Source organism: Camelus dromedarius, chromosome 3 (genome assembly GCF_036321535.1).
Source record: "Camelus dromedarius isolate mCamDro1 chromosome 3, mCamDro1.pat, whole genome shotgun sequence".
Taxonomy (NCBI): Eukaryota; Metazoa; Chordata; class Mammalia; order Artiodactyla; family Camelidae; genus Camelus; species Camelus dromedarius.
In genome coordinates this window covers 48,069,967-48,084,605 of record NC_087438.1, presented here as the reverse complement: position 1 = coordinate 48,084,605, position 14,639 = coordinate 48,069,967, and the positions used below count along the sequence as shown (strand labels likewise).

Genomic DNA, 14,639 nt, shown 5'->3' with positions numbered 1-14,639 from the left:
CATTTCGTCAGTTCCCAGTTGGCTGAATACCATGGAGACTGGTGGAGGTAGAGCAGACTTCCCCAACCAGAAGGGCAAACTTATACGTAAGCATTTTTAACTGCCATTTAAATTTACTAGCATATAAAAGTAAAATGCACAGTTACAAACCCTAACTTTGAGCCCTTAAAAAAGCTCTTGATTATATATGACAACTTATAAGTGTTTAAAACTAATTCTACCTTGAAGTTTCAGCTTAATCATTTTAAACAAGTAACAGCAGAAGGAAGTGGCAATAATCCACTAAACAAGTAACAGCAGAAGGAAGTGGCAATAATCCACTTCATTTAAAATTTGTCCTGATTTTAAAATGTGAATAATTAACCTTCCAGGAAAAAAAAAAAAAAAAAAGCTTGAATTTTAAGAGCAGTTCAATCCAATAAATGTCCCATTTAGAAATAGATGGGTACTTCTGGTATAGACTGTTACCCGTGATTTACTGCAGGAGCAATTCCCATGAAATCAGTCATTACTTTGGTTAAACTATTGGGGCATTAACGCCCTTAAATTCTGTTTTCAAGCAGTTAAATGCTGGATAATACTGATTTTTTTTTTTATGAGGATTATGGCTTGTGTAAAAGGCATAAAAATTTCACATTTTTGCTACATCAAATTTTGTTACCAAAAATGCTAAGTTCCTACAGGTGTCAGATTCTAAAAATCAGTTTTTCCCAGGTAGAACTGATAATACTTAGTGATTATTTTTTAAGGTTTATATCTAGAAGTAAATAAATAATTTTGATTGTACCCAACTGTATGAATGTTCCTGTTCAGCAGTAGCCTTATAAGAATAAGAGTTGGTGGTCCAGAAGCTGGGCACCTTATAATACAGAAAGGCACATCCTTCCTGAACCTTTCCAAGGGAATCTGGTTATCAAAGTGTCCCAAGAAATTTCTTCTCCAAAAATGTCATGTCACTATAAGAAAGCTTTAGGATATCAGTATGCTTGCTGGTAACTGCCCCAGTGTAAATTACCTAATTACCCTAACTACCTTCTTTCAAAATGAAAAAAAGAAAAAAGGAATAGGAAGATGAGGAAGAAGGAGAGGGAAAGGAAAGGGAAGAAGAGGAAGAAGAAATTATAATAAAGAAATTAGGAGAGCAATCTGGTTTCTCTGCCTCAGAAGCAATTAACATTGGAAACCCAATGGACCCAGCTAAACATTAACCACTGCTTTGGGTTGGCCTTTGACAGCACAGGGTAGAAACATGCACCTGGTTTTCAGAAACCAGCTAGATGGGTTCAAAACCCAACCTCACCATTCAGAGGCAGTGTGACCTTGAATAAGTTAATTAGCCTCTCTGTGCCTTTGTTTCCTCCTCCACCAATATGAAAGATCCCACTGACCTCCCAGAGTAGCGGGTCTCAGTGAGAACCAGCTCAAGTTCAGGGCTGGAGGCTCTCTGCCTCTTCCGTGGTCAGAAGCCCTAACAGCTTAATCCAGAAGCTTTGTTACTGATGTTGATGCCAGACCAGGAAATCAGGACAGAGTGATGCTGTTGTATTTTTTATTAAAAAAAAAACAAATTAAATAAAATAGTGATTGATTCTATATAAAATTGAACTGGAGTCCATGGTTCATGGTGAGGAAGGCTCAGAAGATGGAGACACAGAGAGGGTGGCAGCAGATTCTTTTTCTTCATATCTGGGAGGCAATTCAGATGAGAGATGTGGAGCGTGTAAGGTCTCCGAGGATGAGGCGGTCCCAGAAATAGTGTATACAGTTGCGCAGTCTCTCTCGGAGGCCACGCCTTGGCTCTCAGGAGTTGGGGTCCTATGAAGAAGGAGAGAATGTGAAAGGGGACAGAGGGAGTCAGTCACGTGCCTTAAGTACCAGGTTTTTTCCAGGTGTTTAATTAGATGCATGTAGAAGCATCTGCAAGGGTCTAAAGAGTAATTTCTTCCATATTCCATTTTTTAGAAATATGTTTTGATTTCTTGCCTCTTACTGTCCTCAGAGCTGATTGTAACATTAAGAGTCTCACTCTTGTTGTCACCTTCCTTGTCACTGAAAATACGTAGAGTACAAACATATAGATGCCTTCCGAAAAGAACATGCACACACACAGTTACTCTTCTCTGCTATTTCATCTTCTGAGACTGCTAACATAAGGTGGACCCACTTATGCAAATAGAAAATTAAATCATTAAGCCACAAACATGAAGGGAGGCAAGAAGGCATACTGGTTAACAGACTGGGCTCTTGCAAAGAGCAGACCAGCATCTGAATTTCCACTCTGCTGCTTTCTAGCTGTGTGGTCTTGAGCAACTTATTTAACCTAAGTCTCAGTTTCCTTATCTGTAAAATGGGGATGACAACAGTGCCTACATTCTAAGTGGCCATGAGAATTATATGAGGTCATGTATGAAAAGCCAGACAGACCCTGGCATAGTAGCAGCAGTAGGAGTAGTTTTAGTAATAGTAAATAGTAATAGGAGTAGTAATAGACATTTGTTTTAAAGCTCTGGGAAGTTCATCATTGCAGAAAAAAATACACAAATTCACTAACAGAATTCTACAAATGTCCAGACCCTAACCTCCTCTTCATCCGTGCAGGACAACACTTGCGTTCATCCCTGGTCGGATTTCCAGCTCACTACCCAGTTTGAAGCACAAGAACATGTGCCTTAAGACATGAATGACCAGGTAAGGCAGCACCTGTCCCCCAACGCTCAAGGTAGCTCTCGGGTCCTGCTTCTCACTGCTTTTGAAAATGTACGTATATCTCAGTGTTGTGAAAGTCAATTTTCACTGAGTCCTGCTCATCCCTCTCACTTTGCCCTGTGAGATTTTCCAGCCATCCTTCCTTCTCTTCCTACATCTTGGTTTCCCATTTGGGAAGGTACAGAGCCTTTTCCAGCCCTGCTGGTCCCTGTACTCCTTATCCAGCCTTCCCTCCTGTGGATTCTCCACAAGTCTTTGCCGCCTTGCCCTCCTGGTTTCAGCAACCTCTTTGCCGTTCCATCTCCAGCACCTCATCTCCCTCCCAAGACCGAGCCTATCCGGTCTGCCTCAAAGGCCCACACCCTGCCAGCCCTCCACCGCGAGCTAGCTCACCATCTTCTCCCCACTTACATGGAGCTCCTGTCTCCACTCCTCTGTCAGGAACATTCCACTGTCCATGCCACTCACACTTAACATCATGATTTCTGCCCTCCTCACTCATCATCCTTTCCAGATTCCCTTACCCACACCTCCCTTTCTAACCACCACAGCCCCCAGCTCCTGTGACTTCCATCCAGTTGTGAGAGTTGGCCTCCTAACTAGTCTAGCCACCCCGAGGCTTTCCCCATCACAAGCTGTGCTGACTGCTGTATGGATCCCATTGCTGTGGCATCCCTCTGCCGGAAGGAGAAGCACTTAGAGTCACACGGTGTAATCTGACCCCAGGTATGCCTCCTCATTTGTGGCACGTGGGGAGTATGGAGGATAAGGGTGTGAATCTCATATTTCTCTTCAGCCGATCTGAGAAGGCTCTGAGGCTCAGGGAGCAACTTAACATTGAAGGGAGACGCCCGGTATGGTTAATTCAGGGTGCAGGCTGATTCTAGCCAGTTACTCAAGTACCTCCAGTAGATACTGAAACCCTCTGAACCAGCAGGAGGTCCCCTGGGACCCACACACCTCCCCACAATCTGAAGCAGCAAAGCCTAACTTAGCAGGAGCCTCCCAAGTTCTGCTCCAGAGCTTGGGCTGGCTGACAGGTTGTTCGGCATTTTGAGGATCAGCCCTGCCAGGAGCACATAAAGATGCCCGGAGAAGGCTTCATGTTAACCTGGCATCACCACTCTTATCATTTTTAACTTAGGTGCTGCCCAAAGTTTCCAAAAGTTACTATTAATATTAAGGCAATAATTCTGGCATCATGTCTGCAAAGAAGACACTCACACCTGGATACCACAGCCTTAGAGCTGATTTGGCCTGAATATAGGTGTAGGCCTGAGATGGTTAAGTGTTCCTACTCTTGAAGTTCAAACAGAAAGTCTTACCCATAGTTGAAAATACTGTAATATGAAGGTGGGTTTTCATTTGGAAGCAAGCTGTCAGCCCCAGGACTTCGAGCAGCTGTAGAAGCTGAAGACTCAGGGAAGTAAGGCGGAGGCGGGGGTGGGAATATGATCACCGCATCACCTGAGGGAACACAACATTCCGTTGAAGACAGAGGAGTGATACATGCAAGCAACTGAGCAAGAGCCAAAGAAATTAATTGGATATTTGGCCCATCTCTAGAAAAGGTGTTAACTCCAGAAGTAAAAAAAAAGGGGGGGCTATCGGATTTACAGAGATGGAGAGTAGAGGTTGCCAGGGGCTGGAGGTGAGAGCAGTCAGAGTCTGTGTTTAATGAGGGCAGCGTGTCTGTTGGGGAGAACGAAATACTTCCTGAAATGGATAGCAGTGATGGTTGTACAACGTAGTGTATGTGCTTAATGCCACTATACAGGTAAAAATGTTTGAATTGGTAAATGGTATGTTATGTATATTTTACCACATTTAAAAAAAATAGTAGGGCTATATTTCATAGCGAGTCTGAGCTAAAGCATTTCTGTGAAGCGTTTGTTAATATTGTTCCTTACCTCCCCATGATGTCTACTGCTATAAAGTTTTTTTTTGTTTTCAACTTACAATGTTAATTCTTTCAAAGCTAGCTCTTGGGTAAAGTGCCTTTGTTCCTCAAATACAGTTTCAGCCTCTGAACAAATGACAGTACAGCTGCAAAACAGCCTGTGGTTTACGCTCTTGCAGAGTGTTTTTATCTACCAACATTTCTTCCAAGCTTTACAAAAGCACAGCAAACTCAAAGAAGAGCTAGGGTTTTTTTTTTTTTTTTTTTTTTGGTTTTTTGTTTGTTTGTTGCATTTCTGTTGCTACTGTTCACTCCAGAACACATCCCTGTGTTTCGGAGAGGAGAACTGGGGACCAGATGCAAGCTCTAATTTGTATCCTGATTCCAATGCTGGATGCACCACATGCCCATAAACTCCTAGACATGTGGCAGCCGCATTACAAAGAGGTCGAAGGTGACCTCTGATGAGTTGGCAGCATCAAATGGCAGCTCAGGAAAAGTGAAGGAGGAAAGAGGACTTCATTTCCCGGCAGGGAGGAGACTGGTTCGTACTGGTGGCAGAGCTCACGCTTACCTAGGGAGCTGCAGGGCTGTCTACAGCTACCAGGGTTCCATTTGCCAGTCACCACCCCAGCACGGCCCTCAACAGGTTATTCACCTTTTCTCGGCCTCCGCAACCACATCTGGAAATTGCAGGCCGGAACTGTACCCACCTCAGAGAGCAGGCAGGATGTGTGCGGGATTAAGACAGTGCTAAGCATGGAGCAAGCTCTCTCAGGTGTAGCACATCCTTAGAGGGGCTTTCTACACACCCACCAGCAAGTGGTACCTATTTGCATGTCTGAAGAAATATTCCCAACTGGCCGTCTGGCCAGTAGTTCCACTCTCCACCTTGTCGCCTCAGCCACCTCCCCAGAGGTAACTTAGCCCTGCAGAAAATGCATTAACTCCATCTCTCTTTCTGCAAGGAGACCGCAGTTAGAGCTTAAAATATACATCGCTAACCTAAGCGTGAAAAAGCATAGTGGTTGTCTTGGGATTCTCATTGAATTGTTTCAGAAGGCCTTGGTAGGTCAGAGGAAGGTTGGTTGAGCGTTCACTTCAATTACACATTGTAGAACAAAGGATCTGAGAATAAGCCTCTAAAGCAGGCCGATCACCTACCAAACACACACAAGGAAGTGTTCTGGCCTCCAGTTTTCTCCGAGGCTCATCCATCCCTTTGCCCAGTCAGCTCCCAGCCCTCCTGCTCTCCTCAGAAAGAAGCCCCCTCCCACCAGGGGTTTCCCTTTCACTAAGTCCTGAAGGACTTGATGTCTTCTCTGAGCTGACCATACACACCCCACAGCAGAGGGCTGGCTCATGCATCTGCTCATGCTTCCAGGGTCTAGCACTAGATGTGCCCACAATGCGGGCATCATGCATCTTGGATTATCTATTGTTTTCCACTCTGAGAAGAGCTGGATTCTGGCACTTAGCCAAGAACTGCCTCCTGTCACCCTGGTTTCCCTCATAAGACAGAACTGACCATTGATAGACAATGTCTGGAGTCTTATCAGTTTGCTAAAAGACATGATTTCTAAAAATTTAAACTCTATTCTACAATATCAAAGGAGAGAAAAGAAGGAGATTTTCACCAATTTCATAGGACTTAAAGGGTTAGGTGGAGGAGATTCTAAACTACGCAGTGCCAACATCAGCACAGAACCACCCAGGAGTCACTGCATCCTGGAACCAGCAGCCCTGCTCCCTGCTACCCACCCCCAATTTCAGCCACCAGGAGGGAAGCTGGGTCCCAAAACTCCCCAATAGTAAACTCAAAGGGCACACCTTGAAATGCTTCCAGCTAAATGGAAGACTGTAAGCACCTCAGGAGTGCATTTACTTGCATCTCACTGTGTTTCTTGAGAGGACGGAGAACATCTATAACACTGGGCAAGCACTTTTGTCATGTAACAGCTCTCCAGGACACTCGGTCGGGGATGAAACCAGTAGAAACAGAATTACAGCAAGTGCCCAGGGAGGGCGCTACGCGAGGGCTGTAGAGTATGCATGCCCACTGCCTCCTGTCAGGATCCTGGCTCTGCCACTTGCTAGTTTGTGACCTTGGGCAAATTGCTGGGTAACCCCATGCCTCAGATTCTTCGTCTTTAACATGGAGACACTAAGAGTATCAGCCTCAGTGAGATGTTGTAAGCGTGAATGAATTTCACACAACAGGCTCTTGTAGAGCACACGCTAAAGCATGAAGATGTGTATTTGGCCCAAGAATAAGCCCTGTATACGTGTTAGGCATTATTAATATGCACCCAGTGTTGGTGTTGTCATCATAAGTATATAAATGCATAAATAAGTACGCTGGGAGCTTCAACCCTGGCTGAATACAAGGATTGTCTGTAAATACATCTGCCCTTCCTCTTTGAGGCCAATGCTATGAAGTCCCACAGACCAGGGAATCCCCGCGGTGAATACTGCCAGCCGGACAGACAGCCCCGCCCATGAGAAACATCTCACTCGCCACCCTCCTTCCCTGTTTCCACCATGGTTTCTGCTCTGTAATCCTCTTTACCCAGCCTATTAGATGTTAAGTTTTCGAGCTTTATCCTTTCAAATGTAGGAGACCGAAATAAAACAGTGATTGGCAAAAAATGAGCAGCAACGGGGTTTTCCTTTGATGCTGTGGAGCTGAGGCCAAAGCTACTGACGTTGTTCTGTGGGGTAGGCAGGGGGTGGGGCTGACTCTGGGAAATGGTGATGCAGCTCTTCTGTAGAACCCTGGGGGGACCCAAAGGGAATCCCTAGGCATTCCATGGGGTAAAGAAGTGACAGGTGCTGTCACGTTTCATCTTTGTCTATGCCACTGCTTCCAAACTTTGCCCCAACCCTGAAGTCAGGGGTGAAATTACAGAAAGTGAAGAACAATGTGGAAAACAGTGCAGAAGACTCCTTCAAAACATGGAAGACCAATGGATTTGGGACAGACTCAGAATCCTAGAATGTTAGTGCTGGAAGGAATCTTAGAAATGCAGAGCTCACTTTACAGATACATGTAGTAAGTCCAGGAGAGGTTGAGGGCTTCCAAGGATGGCCAGTCAAGGACAGCCAAGGAGAAGAACCCATATTTCCAAAAACCAGAAGTGTCATAAGTGTTCACTGTGAGAATAACAGGGGTCTCTTAGGTGACAGAAGGCTGCCAGGCTACCATCGAGGTTCCTCTCACTTTCCTCTCTATTTGCTCTGTGATCTCAGTCAAGGTCAAAACTTAGTATCCCAGTGCTTTTGCAAGATAATAAGGAATTGCTGGGAGGAAATGATGTGCTCAAGGATTCTTGTGGGGCTAAGAACAGCAGCAGCACCATGTCTGTATGTGTGTGAGGGAGAGAGAGACAGAGAAAAAGAAAGGAGAAGAGAAGCTAGGCCAGATCTGAGAGCAGCTCGGTGAAGCCTTGACACAACAGCCACTGTGATATGAACAAGCAGAGCAATGACAGCCACCCACCTACAGTGACGTGGACAGCCTCCACGTTCTGGGTCTGTCTCTCTTCCCTTTCCAAGGCATCCTGGCCCACGTTCAAGTTGTTTCTCTTCTTAATGTGGGCAACCACGAAGAAGCACAGTCCCACTAGTACTATCAACGGTCCCAAGATCTGCAGGGACAGGAATCCACAGATCTCGGCCTCTGCGTCATCAGCGTCTGTCTCATTCAGTGGTTCCGACGCCCAGTCTGAGCCACACCCAGGGACCCAAATGCCCAGTATGCTGATAAGCATGCCACTTGTCAGGAAGAGGAACCCAAAGATGAGGCACTGGACAAACTGGCGGCTCTCCCCACAGAGGAAGGCTCGGTCTGAGTCCCCCTGGTTGCCTCGCAGGCGCGCCTCACTGCGCTGAAGTCTTGCCCGGGAGCGGGCCAGGATCACGGCCCCAAGCCCAACGACGGCACACACGGGCCCCGCGACCTTCAGTATCATGCTGCAGTTGGTGGGGGTGTCGTATTGGCATGCCTGGAACCCAAAGATGGAGAGCAGGACTCCCACACACAGCAGGATGGCGCCAATGACAAAAAGGAAGAATATAAGCTTGCTGACATTCCTGGCTCGCTGGAACCCATCTGGCTCGGCAGCCGCTGCAGGAGACATGGCCAGAAAAGGCCCCTTCCCCAGGAGCGGGCAGGGTGTGTTCCTTCCTTCCAGTTGTTTCAGCAGCTCTGCAAACATAACCAACACCAAATTAAGGTGGTCACAGGTGTTACTGACCCACCCTGTTCTTTTTCAGAAATCACACTAGGATGAAATCACAGGGAATAGAACTTTATGCAACCGATGCCCTGTAGAACAATGAGCTGGTCCATGAGTCAGAAGAACTGGCATTCAGAAACGCCTGAATATGTAATTTTATAAAGATATGCAAGAAGAGGAAATGCAATTACCAGGCACCTAAGAGTATACTGAAAAATCAAAACCCATACAACAAAAGTAACTGGGTGTGACTTTTCCTGTTACGAGTCTTACAAACTCACTTCCCCAGCAACCCCCCTCCCCCCAAAAAACAATGGCGAGTGAGGGAAGAACCATAGGGATTATTTCTGATTTACAGACACCCCACATTTCATCACAGCTGCTCTGAGCATTTCCAAGTTGGTAAATTTTCGTTCAGTAACTAACTTTCCATTTCCTGTTTTAGACGGCAACTTTCCATTCCGTGCCTTATTCTACGGCTGCATCTACGGGAGACCCAAGTTCAGCAGTTTCAGCTGAACGGAAAGGCGGTTCAGGAACACCGTGCGTTTGGTGGATTTAAAGTTAATTCTGTCAAAATGTGATTCTTGAGTTCTCAGACAGGCACACATTAGGGCTGCCCTGAAATCTGGTGGCTGGGCTGCTTGGGCCTGGGATGACGCAGGGAGGTCTGGCACAGCGGGTCAGGTGGAGCCTTGTCCCCTAGGTGGGCAGGTGGCCTCTTGCTCACCCTCCTCTGTATTGCCACCCACTTCCCCAGAAAGGTTTAGGCTCAGTTAAAAATAAGCAGCCGATAAAATCACCAGTTACAAAACACTAAACAACAACAGAACTCGCCTTTGAAAGAAGAGTATGCAGGAAACCAAATGGGAAAGCACCTTCCACAAGACCATCCAAGCCCTGTACTTCAAGGGTATCATATACTACATGTACACCGAGCAGTGGGTAAAAACTTGTCTACACAAACTGACTTTATTATCCAGTTGTCTTGTCTTATGCTAATGAATGGAATGTTTTCCCAGGACCCTTCAAGTTGGGGCACTCAGAAAGACAACTCAGGTGTGAAGAACATTTTCACTTCCTCCAGGAAAGAAAACTTATGAAGTGTTTTGTGCCACTTGCGTCACATGAAGGTGCTCAAGATTGAGGCACGAAAGCCAAAGCCATCTTGACAAACTCATGTCCAAGAAGGGTCAGTTTAGGTAAACAAAGGAAACAGCTGGTTTTAAACTTTTCCCAGAAAAAAGTACGAAGTTGGAGAAAGAGGGAAATATAGGTGGAAAACAAGCTTTCACTTTAAACTTGGATGAGCTGTATTTATGAAGATACAATTAAGCTGAGGCAAACAAAGTTATGTTTAAAAAATGTTAAAAAAAAAAAAAAGTTGGAACCCTGTAATACCTTTTGCTGGTCTGCAGATATGGGTGAAAGGTGACTCTGCTACAAAGTCCTATCTGGAATACATTGTATTCCTGGTGCTTTTTACTTTGCCTTGAGTCACAAGCCTTCAACTGCCTTAAGGCAAATTCCCAATTACTAGTAAAGCCTAAAACTGGATTTGTAGCTTCCCTGCCATGGACTAGTGGACTAAACACCTAGCATAGGTGTTAATCCCCCTTCAAAATAGTATGTGGGTTCTCTCCCTCTCCCTCTCCCTCTCCCTCTCCCTCTCCCTCTCCCTCTCTCTCTCTCTCTCTCTCTCTCTCTCTCTCACACACACACACACACACACACACACACAGCCATCTGCACTAATAGGAAACTAAACCTTTTCCAAATACCAACCAACACTTAATTTCTCCAAAGACAAATCCGCCTCCCCAACACTGTTTCCCAAAGGACATTTCCAAATCAGCAGCATCTTACGACGTCCAAAGCTTTGTGCTTTGGGGGATCGACGCAAAGAGACGCAAAGTCCTTCATGGAAGAGAGCTTTGTGAGTTTAGAGAGCCTGAGGGCCACACCAGCCCGGAGGAGCTCGCGCGCCGCTCCTGTCCGCGCAGCTTTAGCGCGGGTCCTCCGAGATGCGCCGCTCCTCGCACCCAGCCTGGACCCTAAACGGCAGCGGCCGCAGAGCTCTGGCTCCCGGGGTGCGGAGGAGCGCGGGGCCAGGAGCGCTTACCTGAGGCTCTGTCCTGCGAGCGCTGACTGTGCGGGCGGAAGCCTGGCGCGGGGCTCGGGGTCGGCGCTCGGCAGGCAGCGCGGGCCGTGGACACCCGGCAGAGCGCAGCGCCTGCCTCTGCCCGCGGCCCGCACCGCGCACTCCCACCTGCGTGTCCGGGCGCGGAGGGCGGGCCGCGCGGTGTTTATAGAGGAGGCAGTGCGGGGAGGGCGAGGTGGCGCGGGGCGCGGGCAGGGCAGGCCTGACTGGCGGGAGCTGGCCGCTGCCGGGTGCTGCCCTTCGGGGACCAGAGGCGCGCCCGGCGCCAGGGTGGAGAGCGAGGGGCTGCCTCGGGCCCGGGCGAGTGGACCCGGCTGCTTCCACGCCCGTGACCGTGAGCGCGAGGAATCTGGGAAAATGGGCACCCCCGCCGCCTCCCTGGCCCGCGGCCCTGTCTGTCCCAATTCGCGCGGCGACGGTCGAGATCCGGCCGGCGGGAAGGGAGCTGTTTCCCTTCGTGGCCGAGATCAGAATTGGGGGTCAGGGTGTGGGGGAAAGGGCAATGCTGCCCTTCTCCGGCGTGGCCGCCTCCCGAGCGTTTAAACTGGGGCCCCCGCTTTCCCGCCGCTGCGCCCTGTAGGATAGATCTACCCGGGAGCCTGTGGCCCTCCTGTCCCTCCGGAGACCTTGACTGGGGTCACTGGAGCAAGCCCCTCGCCGCGGGCTCCCCCAGGAACAGGTTACGGAGACACCAGGTTATAGAAAGGTGCGCTCCATTAGAGTGTGAGACAGGGGGCTCCCATGCCCGAGCCGTTCGGGCACGAAGTCCTAGCTCTGAGACTGAGGCAGGCCCTGGGCAGACCCCGTGCGGGGCCAGCTCCGTCCCTACGGCACTCACATGTATGCTCGCAGCCGTGCGTTGCCATCGAACCCTCTTCCCGGTTCTCAGTTGCTAATGATTTGCCGGAATTAAACTGGTAACTTTCCCTGCCCTTGAACCAGGAGTTTCGGGATGGGTTTGCTAATCTCCCTGCTATTTGTAACCTGCCCCGTGACACGTGACATGGATCCAACTGTGCCAGTTTCCACACCAGAGGTCAGGGCGCTATGGAAGGTGAGTCAAGGGCTCAGCCAAAACACCAGAGCACCGTCAACCCTGGGACCTTCCCCATCCCTGCCACTTCTCCCTGCGGCGTGTCCACTTCGCCAGAAACCCAGGCAAGAGTTAACACCAATTGCATTAACCTTTTGAAAGTGCGAACACCTCGGATACCTAATACAGCAAGTTGTTCCCAGTTCTCACTGTGGTAAAGAATGAATAGGCTTAGCTGATAACATAGGTGAGGAGACTCTCAAAGAGGGAAAGGTGGTGACCTGGGATCTGAGGGCTGGAGGGCAGGATGGGTGAGACAAGACTGCACCAGGGAGGCAGACTAATTAGGGCCCAACCCGAGGGATTTTCTGGGCCACTTGCCCCAGTGGCCAGAGGAGGACCACTGAATATTACTTTCTTGAATATCACCACCCCTTGTTCTGGGCTAGGTTCTGTGTTACCTGCTTTACCTACATACAGCCTGTTGTCCTTGGCTGTGTGTCTCCAGCAACTCAGAGCAGGCTGCAGTCAGAAGGCAATAGGGGAGCTAAAAAGATAATTTTTCAGTTGAGGAAATCACAGCCCAAAGATGTAAAGTCACCTCCACAGCTGGTTAATGTGGATCAAGGGCCTAAATCAGACGTCCTGCCTCTTCCTCTTGGATATGCCTGTCACCCAGAGGACATTCAATGCCACAAACTCAGAAAATGGCTTTTAATTATGTGGCTTTTTGATCATTATAACACTACAGACACTGTAACCCAAGGACATTGCAGCAATCTATGTCCGGGTAGAGCTATCCTGGTCAACGTGTCAGGATATACCACCTGCTGGAAGGGCCTCAGAGCACACCCAGCTAACAAACAAATAACCAGCAGTGATTACACAACAGCAGCGGGCAAGTGGCTTTCTAAGAACGTAGCCCTGACTATAGGCTTTGCCTCCCAACACAGGCCTACTGACAAGGGGGCTTCCTCCTCCTTTCCCTACGCATTCTTTCCTCCTCCCTTATATGAAACTCAATCTCTGGCCACGACGTTTGTGGACTTGCAAGGGGCCTGTTGATACAGCTGCCCCTCCGGTGCCACATGACTGCAGGCTGGCCACACATGACAGACTTGAATGTACTGGCACCAAGGACAATCAGATTAGCCTCCACTTGGGATGTCTGCTACTTGGACTGTTTGTGTCTTTTGGAGCCTGTTTGACTAAATTAAACTCCTTGGAAACTGATCATCAGTCAAGTATGAAAGACATAACCACCAGCCTTCAGGGTGCAGTCTTTGTAGCAGACTGGTTCTTAGGAAAGAGAATGGATGACCTTGTCATTATCGAAAGTCAAGTGGCCTTTTCCAGCCTGTGGGGTAGTGGAAAAAGATAAGCCCAGACTGAATCCTTAGAAAAATAGCACCAGAAGAAGCTTAAAAAATGGATGAACCTTGAATTCAGGAAGTGAATATCGGGGGATGAAGCTGAGGAACACATTCGTTTATTCATTCAGCAAATATTTATTGAGTGCCAACCAAGTGCCAGTAAACAAAAGACAAAATCCTTTGCCTCATGGAACTTATATTTTAATGAGAAGGGCAATAAAAGAAATGTGTAAATTATACAGAGTATTAGAAGGTTAACAGTGCTATGGAGAAAAAAAAATCACAGATAAGGACTAGGGAGTCCTGGAAGATTCCAAGTTCAATAGGGTAGATAAGGAATGCATCGCTGAGAAAGTGGCATTGCAGCAAAAACATGAGGGGAATAAGAAAGCAAGCATATTGGTTATTTATTATTGCATAAGAAATTATCCCAGGGGAGAGGGTATAGCTCAGTGGTAGAGTGCATGCCTAGCATGCATGGGGTCCTGGGTTCAATCCTCAGTACCTCTATTAAAAAATAAATAAATAAACCTAATAACCCCCTAAAAAGAGTAAGAAAAAAAATTTTTAAAGCAAACAATGTTTAAAAAAAAAAAAGAAAAAAATTATCCCAGAAGGTAGAGCTTTAAACAATGAAAATTTAATCTTGTACAGTTTCTGAGGGTCAGGAATCTGGGAGCAGCTTAGTAGGGGTGGTTTTGACCCAGGATCTCTCATGAGGCTGCAGTTGAGCAGTTTGCTGGGACTACATCATCTGAAGGCCTGACTGGCGCTGAAGTGTCTCCCAAATGGCTGTTGGCAGGAGGCCTCAGTTTCTTACCATGTGAACCTCTCCAAAGAGCCACTTGAGTGTCCTCAAGACATCGCAGCTGACTTCCGCCAGGTGAGTGATCCCAGAGAGAGCAGAAGATCCCAAGGAAACTTCAGTGCCCTTTATGTAGTCTCTTCAGTCCTGTACCATCACTTCTGCTTTTATTCCTTTGAATAGAGTCACTAAGTCAAGGAGAGGGGGATTAGGCTCCCCCTCTTGAAGGAGGGAATATCAAAGAATTTGTGAACATATTTTTAAAACTATCACAGAGAACTGTGGTGATATTTTGGGGAAGAAGGGAAGAGTACTTCAAGCAGAGAAAATAGCAAGTGCAAAGGCCCTGCGGTAGGAGCAGGCATAGCATAATCAGGGAAGAATGAGAAGCCAGTGTCGATGGCTGCAGCAAGTGAGCAAGGA

The 14,639-nt window shown here is 47.6% G+C and overlaps 1 protein-coding gene across 3 annotated transcripts; it reads right to left on the bottom strand.

Moving 5' to 3' along the window:
• Positions 1 to 1,535: 1,535 nt before the first annotated feature.
• TMEM171 (transmembrane protein 171) lies at positions 1,536 to 11,968 on the bottom strand. 3 transcript variants are annotated; one of them, XM_010974989.3, is made up of 4 exons: positions 11,844 to 11,967; positions 8,106 to 8,813; positions 4,032 to 4,173; positions 1,536 to 1,815 (listed from the first exon to the last, which is right to left on the bottom strand). In XM_010974989.3, the coding sequence occupies exons 2-4, from the start codon at positions 8,743 to 8,745 to the stop codon at positions 1,620 to 1,622; spliced, it is 978 nt and encodes a 325-aa protein (XP_010973291.1). In that variant the 5' UTR covers positions 8,746 to 8,813; positions 11,844 to 11,967; the 3' UTR covers positions 1,536 to 1,619. The 3 variants fall into 3 exon arrangements, with proteins under 3 accessions (XP_010973291.1, XP_031302568.1, XP_064337543.1); XM_031446708.2 differs by lacking the exon at positions 11,844 to 11,967 and adding an exon at positions 10,967 to 11,050; XM_064481473.1 differs by lacking the exon at positions 4,032 to 4,173 and having other exon boundaries at positions 11,844 to 11,968.
• Positions 11,969 to 14,639: the final 2,671 nt, after the last annotated feature.

What these genes read in the sequence shown, in the direction of transcription:
- TMEM171 (XM_010974989.3), bottom strand. Translation starts at nt 8,745, where the DNA reads ATGTCTCCTGCAGCGGCTGCCGAGCCAGATGGGTTCCAGCGAGCCAGG. An exon ending in GGCTGTCCACGTCACTGTAG is followed by an intron (nt 4,174 to 8,105) that starts GTGGGTGGCTGT and finishes GTGTTCCCTCAG; the next exon opens with GTGATGCGGTGATCATATTC. An exon ending in TACAGTATTTTCAACTATGG is followed by an intron (nt 1,816 to 4,031) that starts GTAAGACTTTCT and finishes CCTTCTTCATAG; the next exon opens with GACCCCAACTCCTGAGAGCC.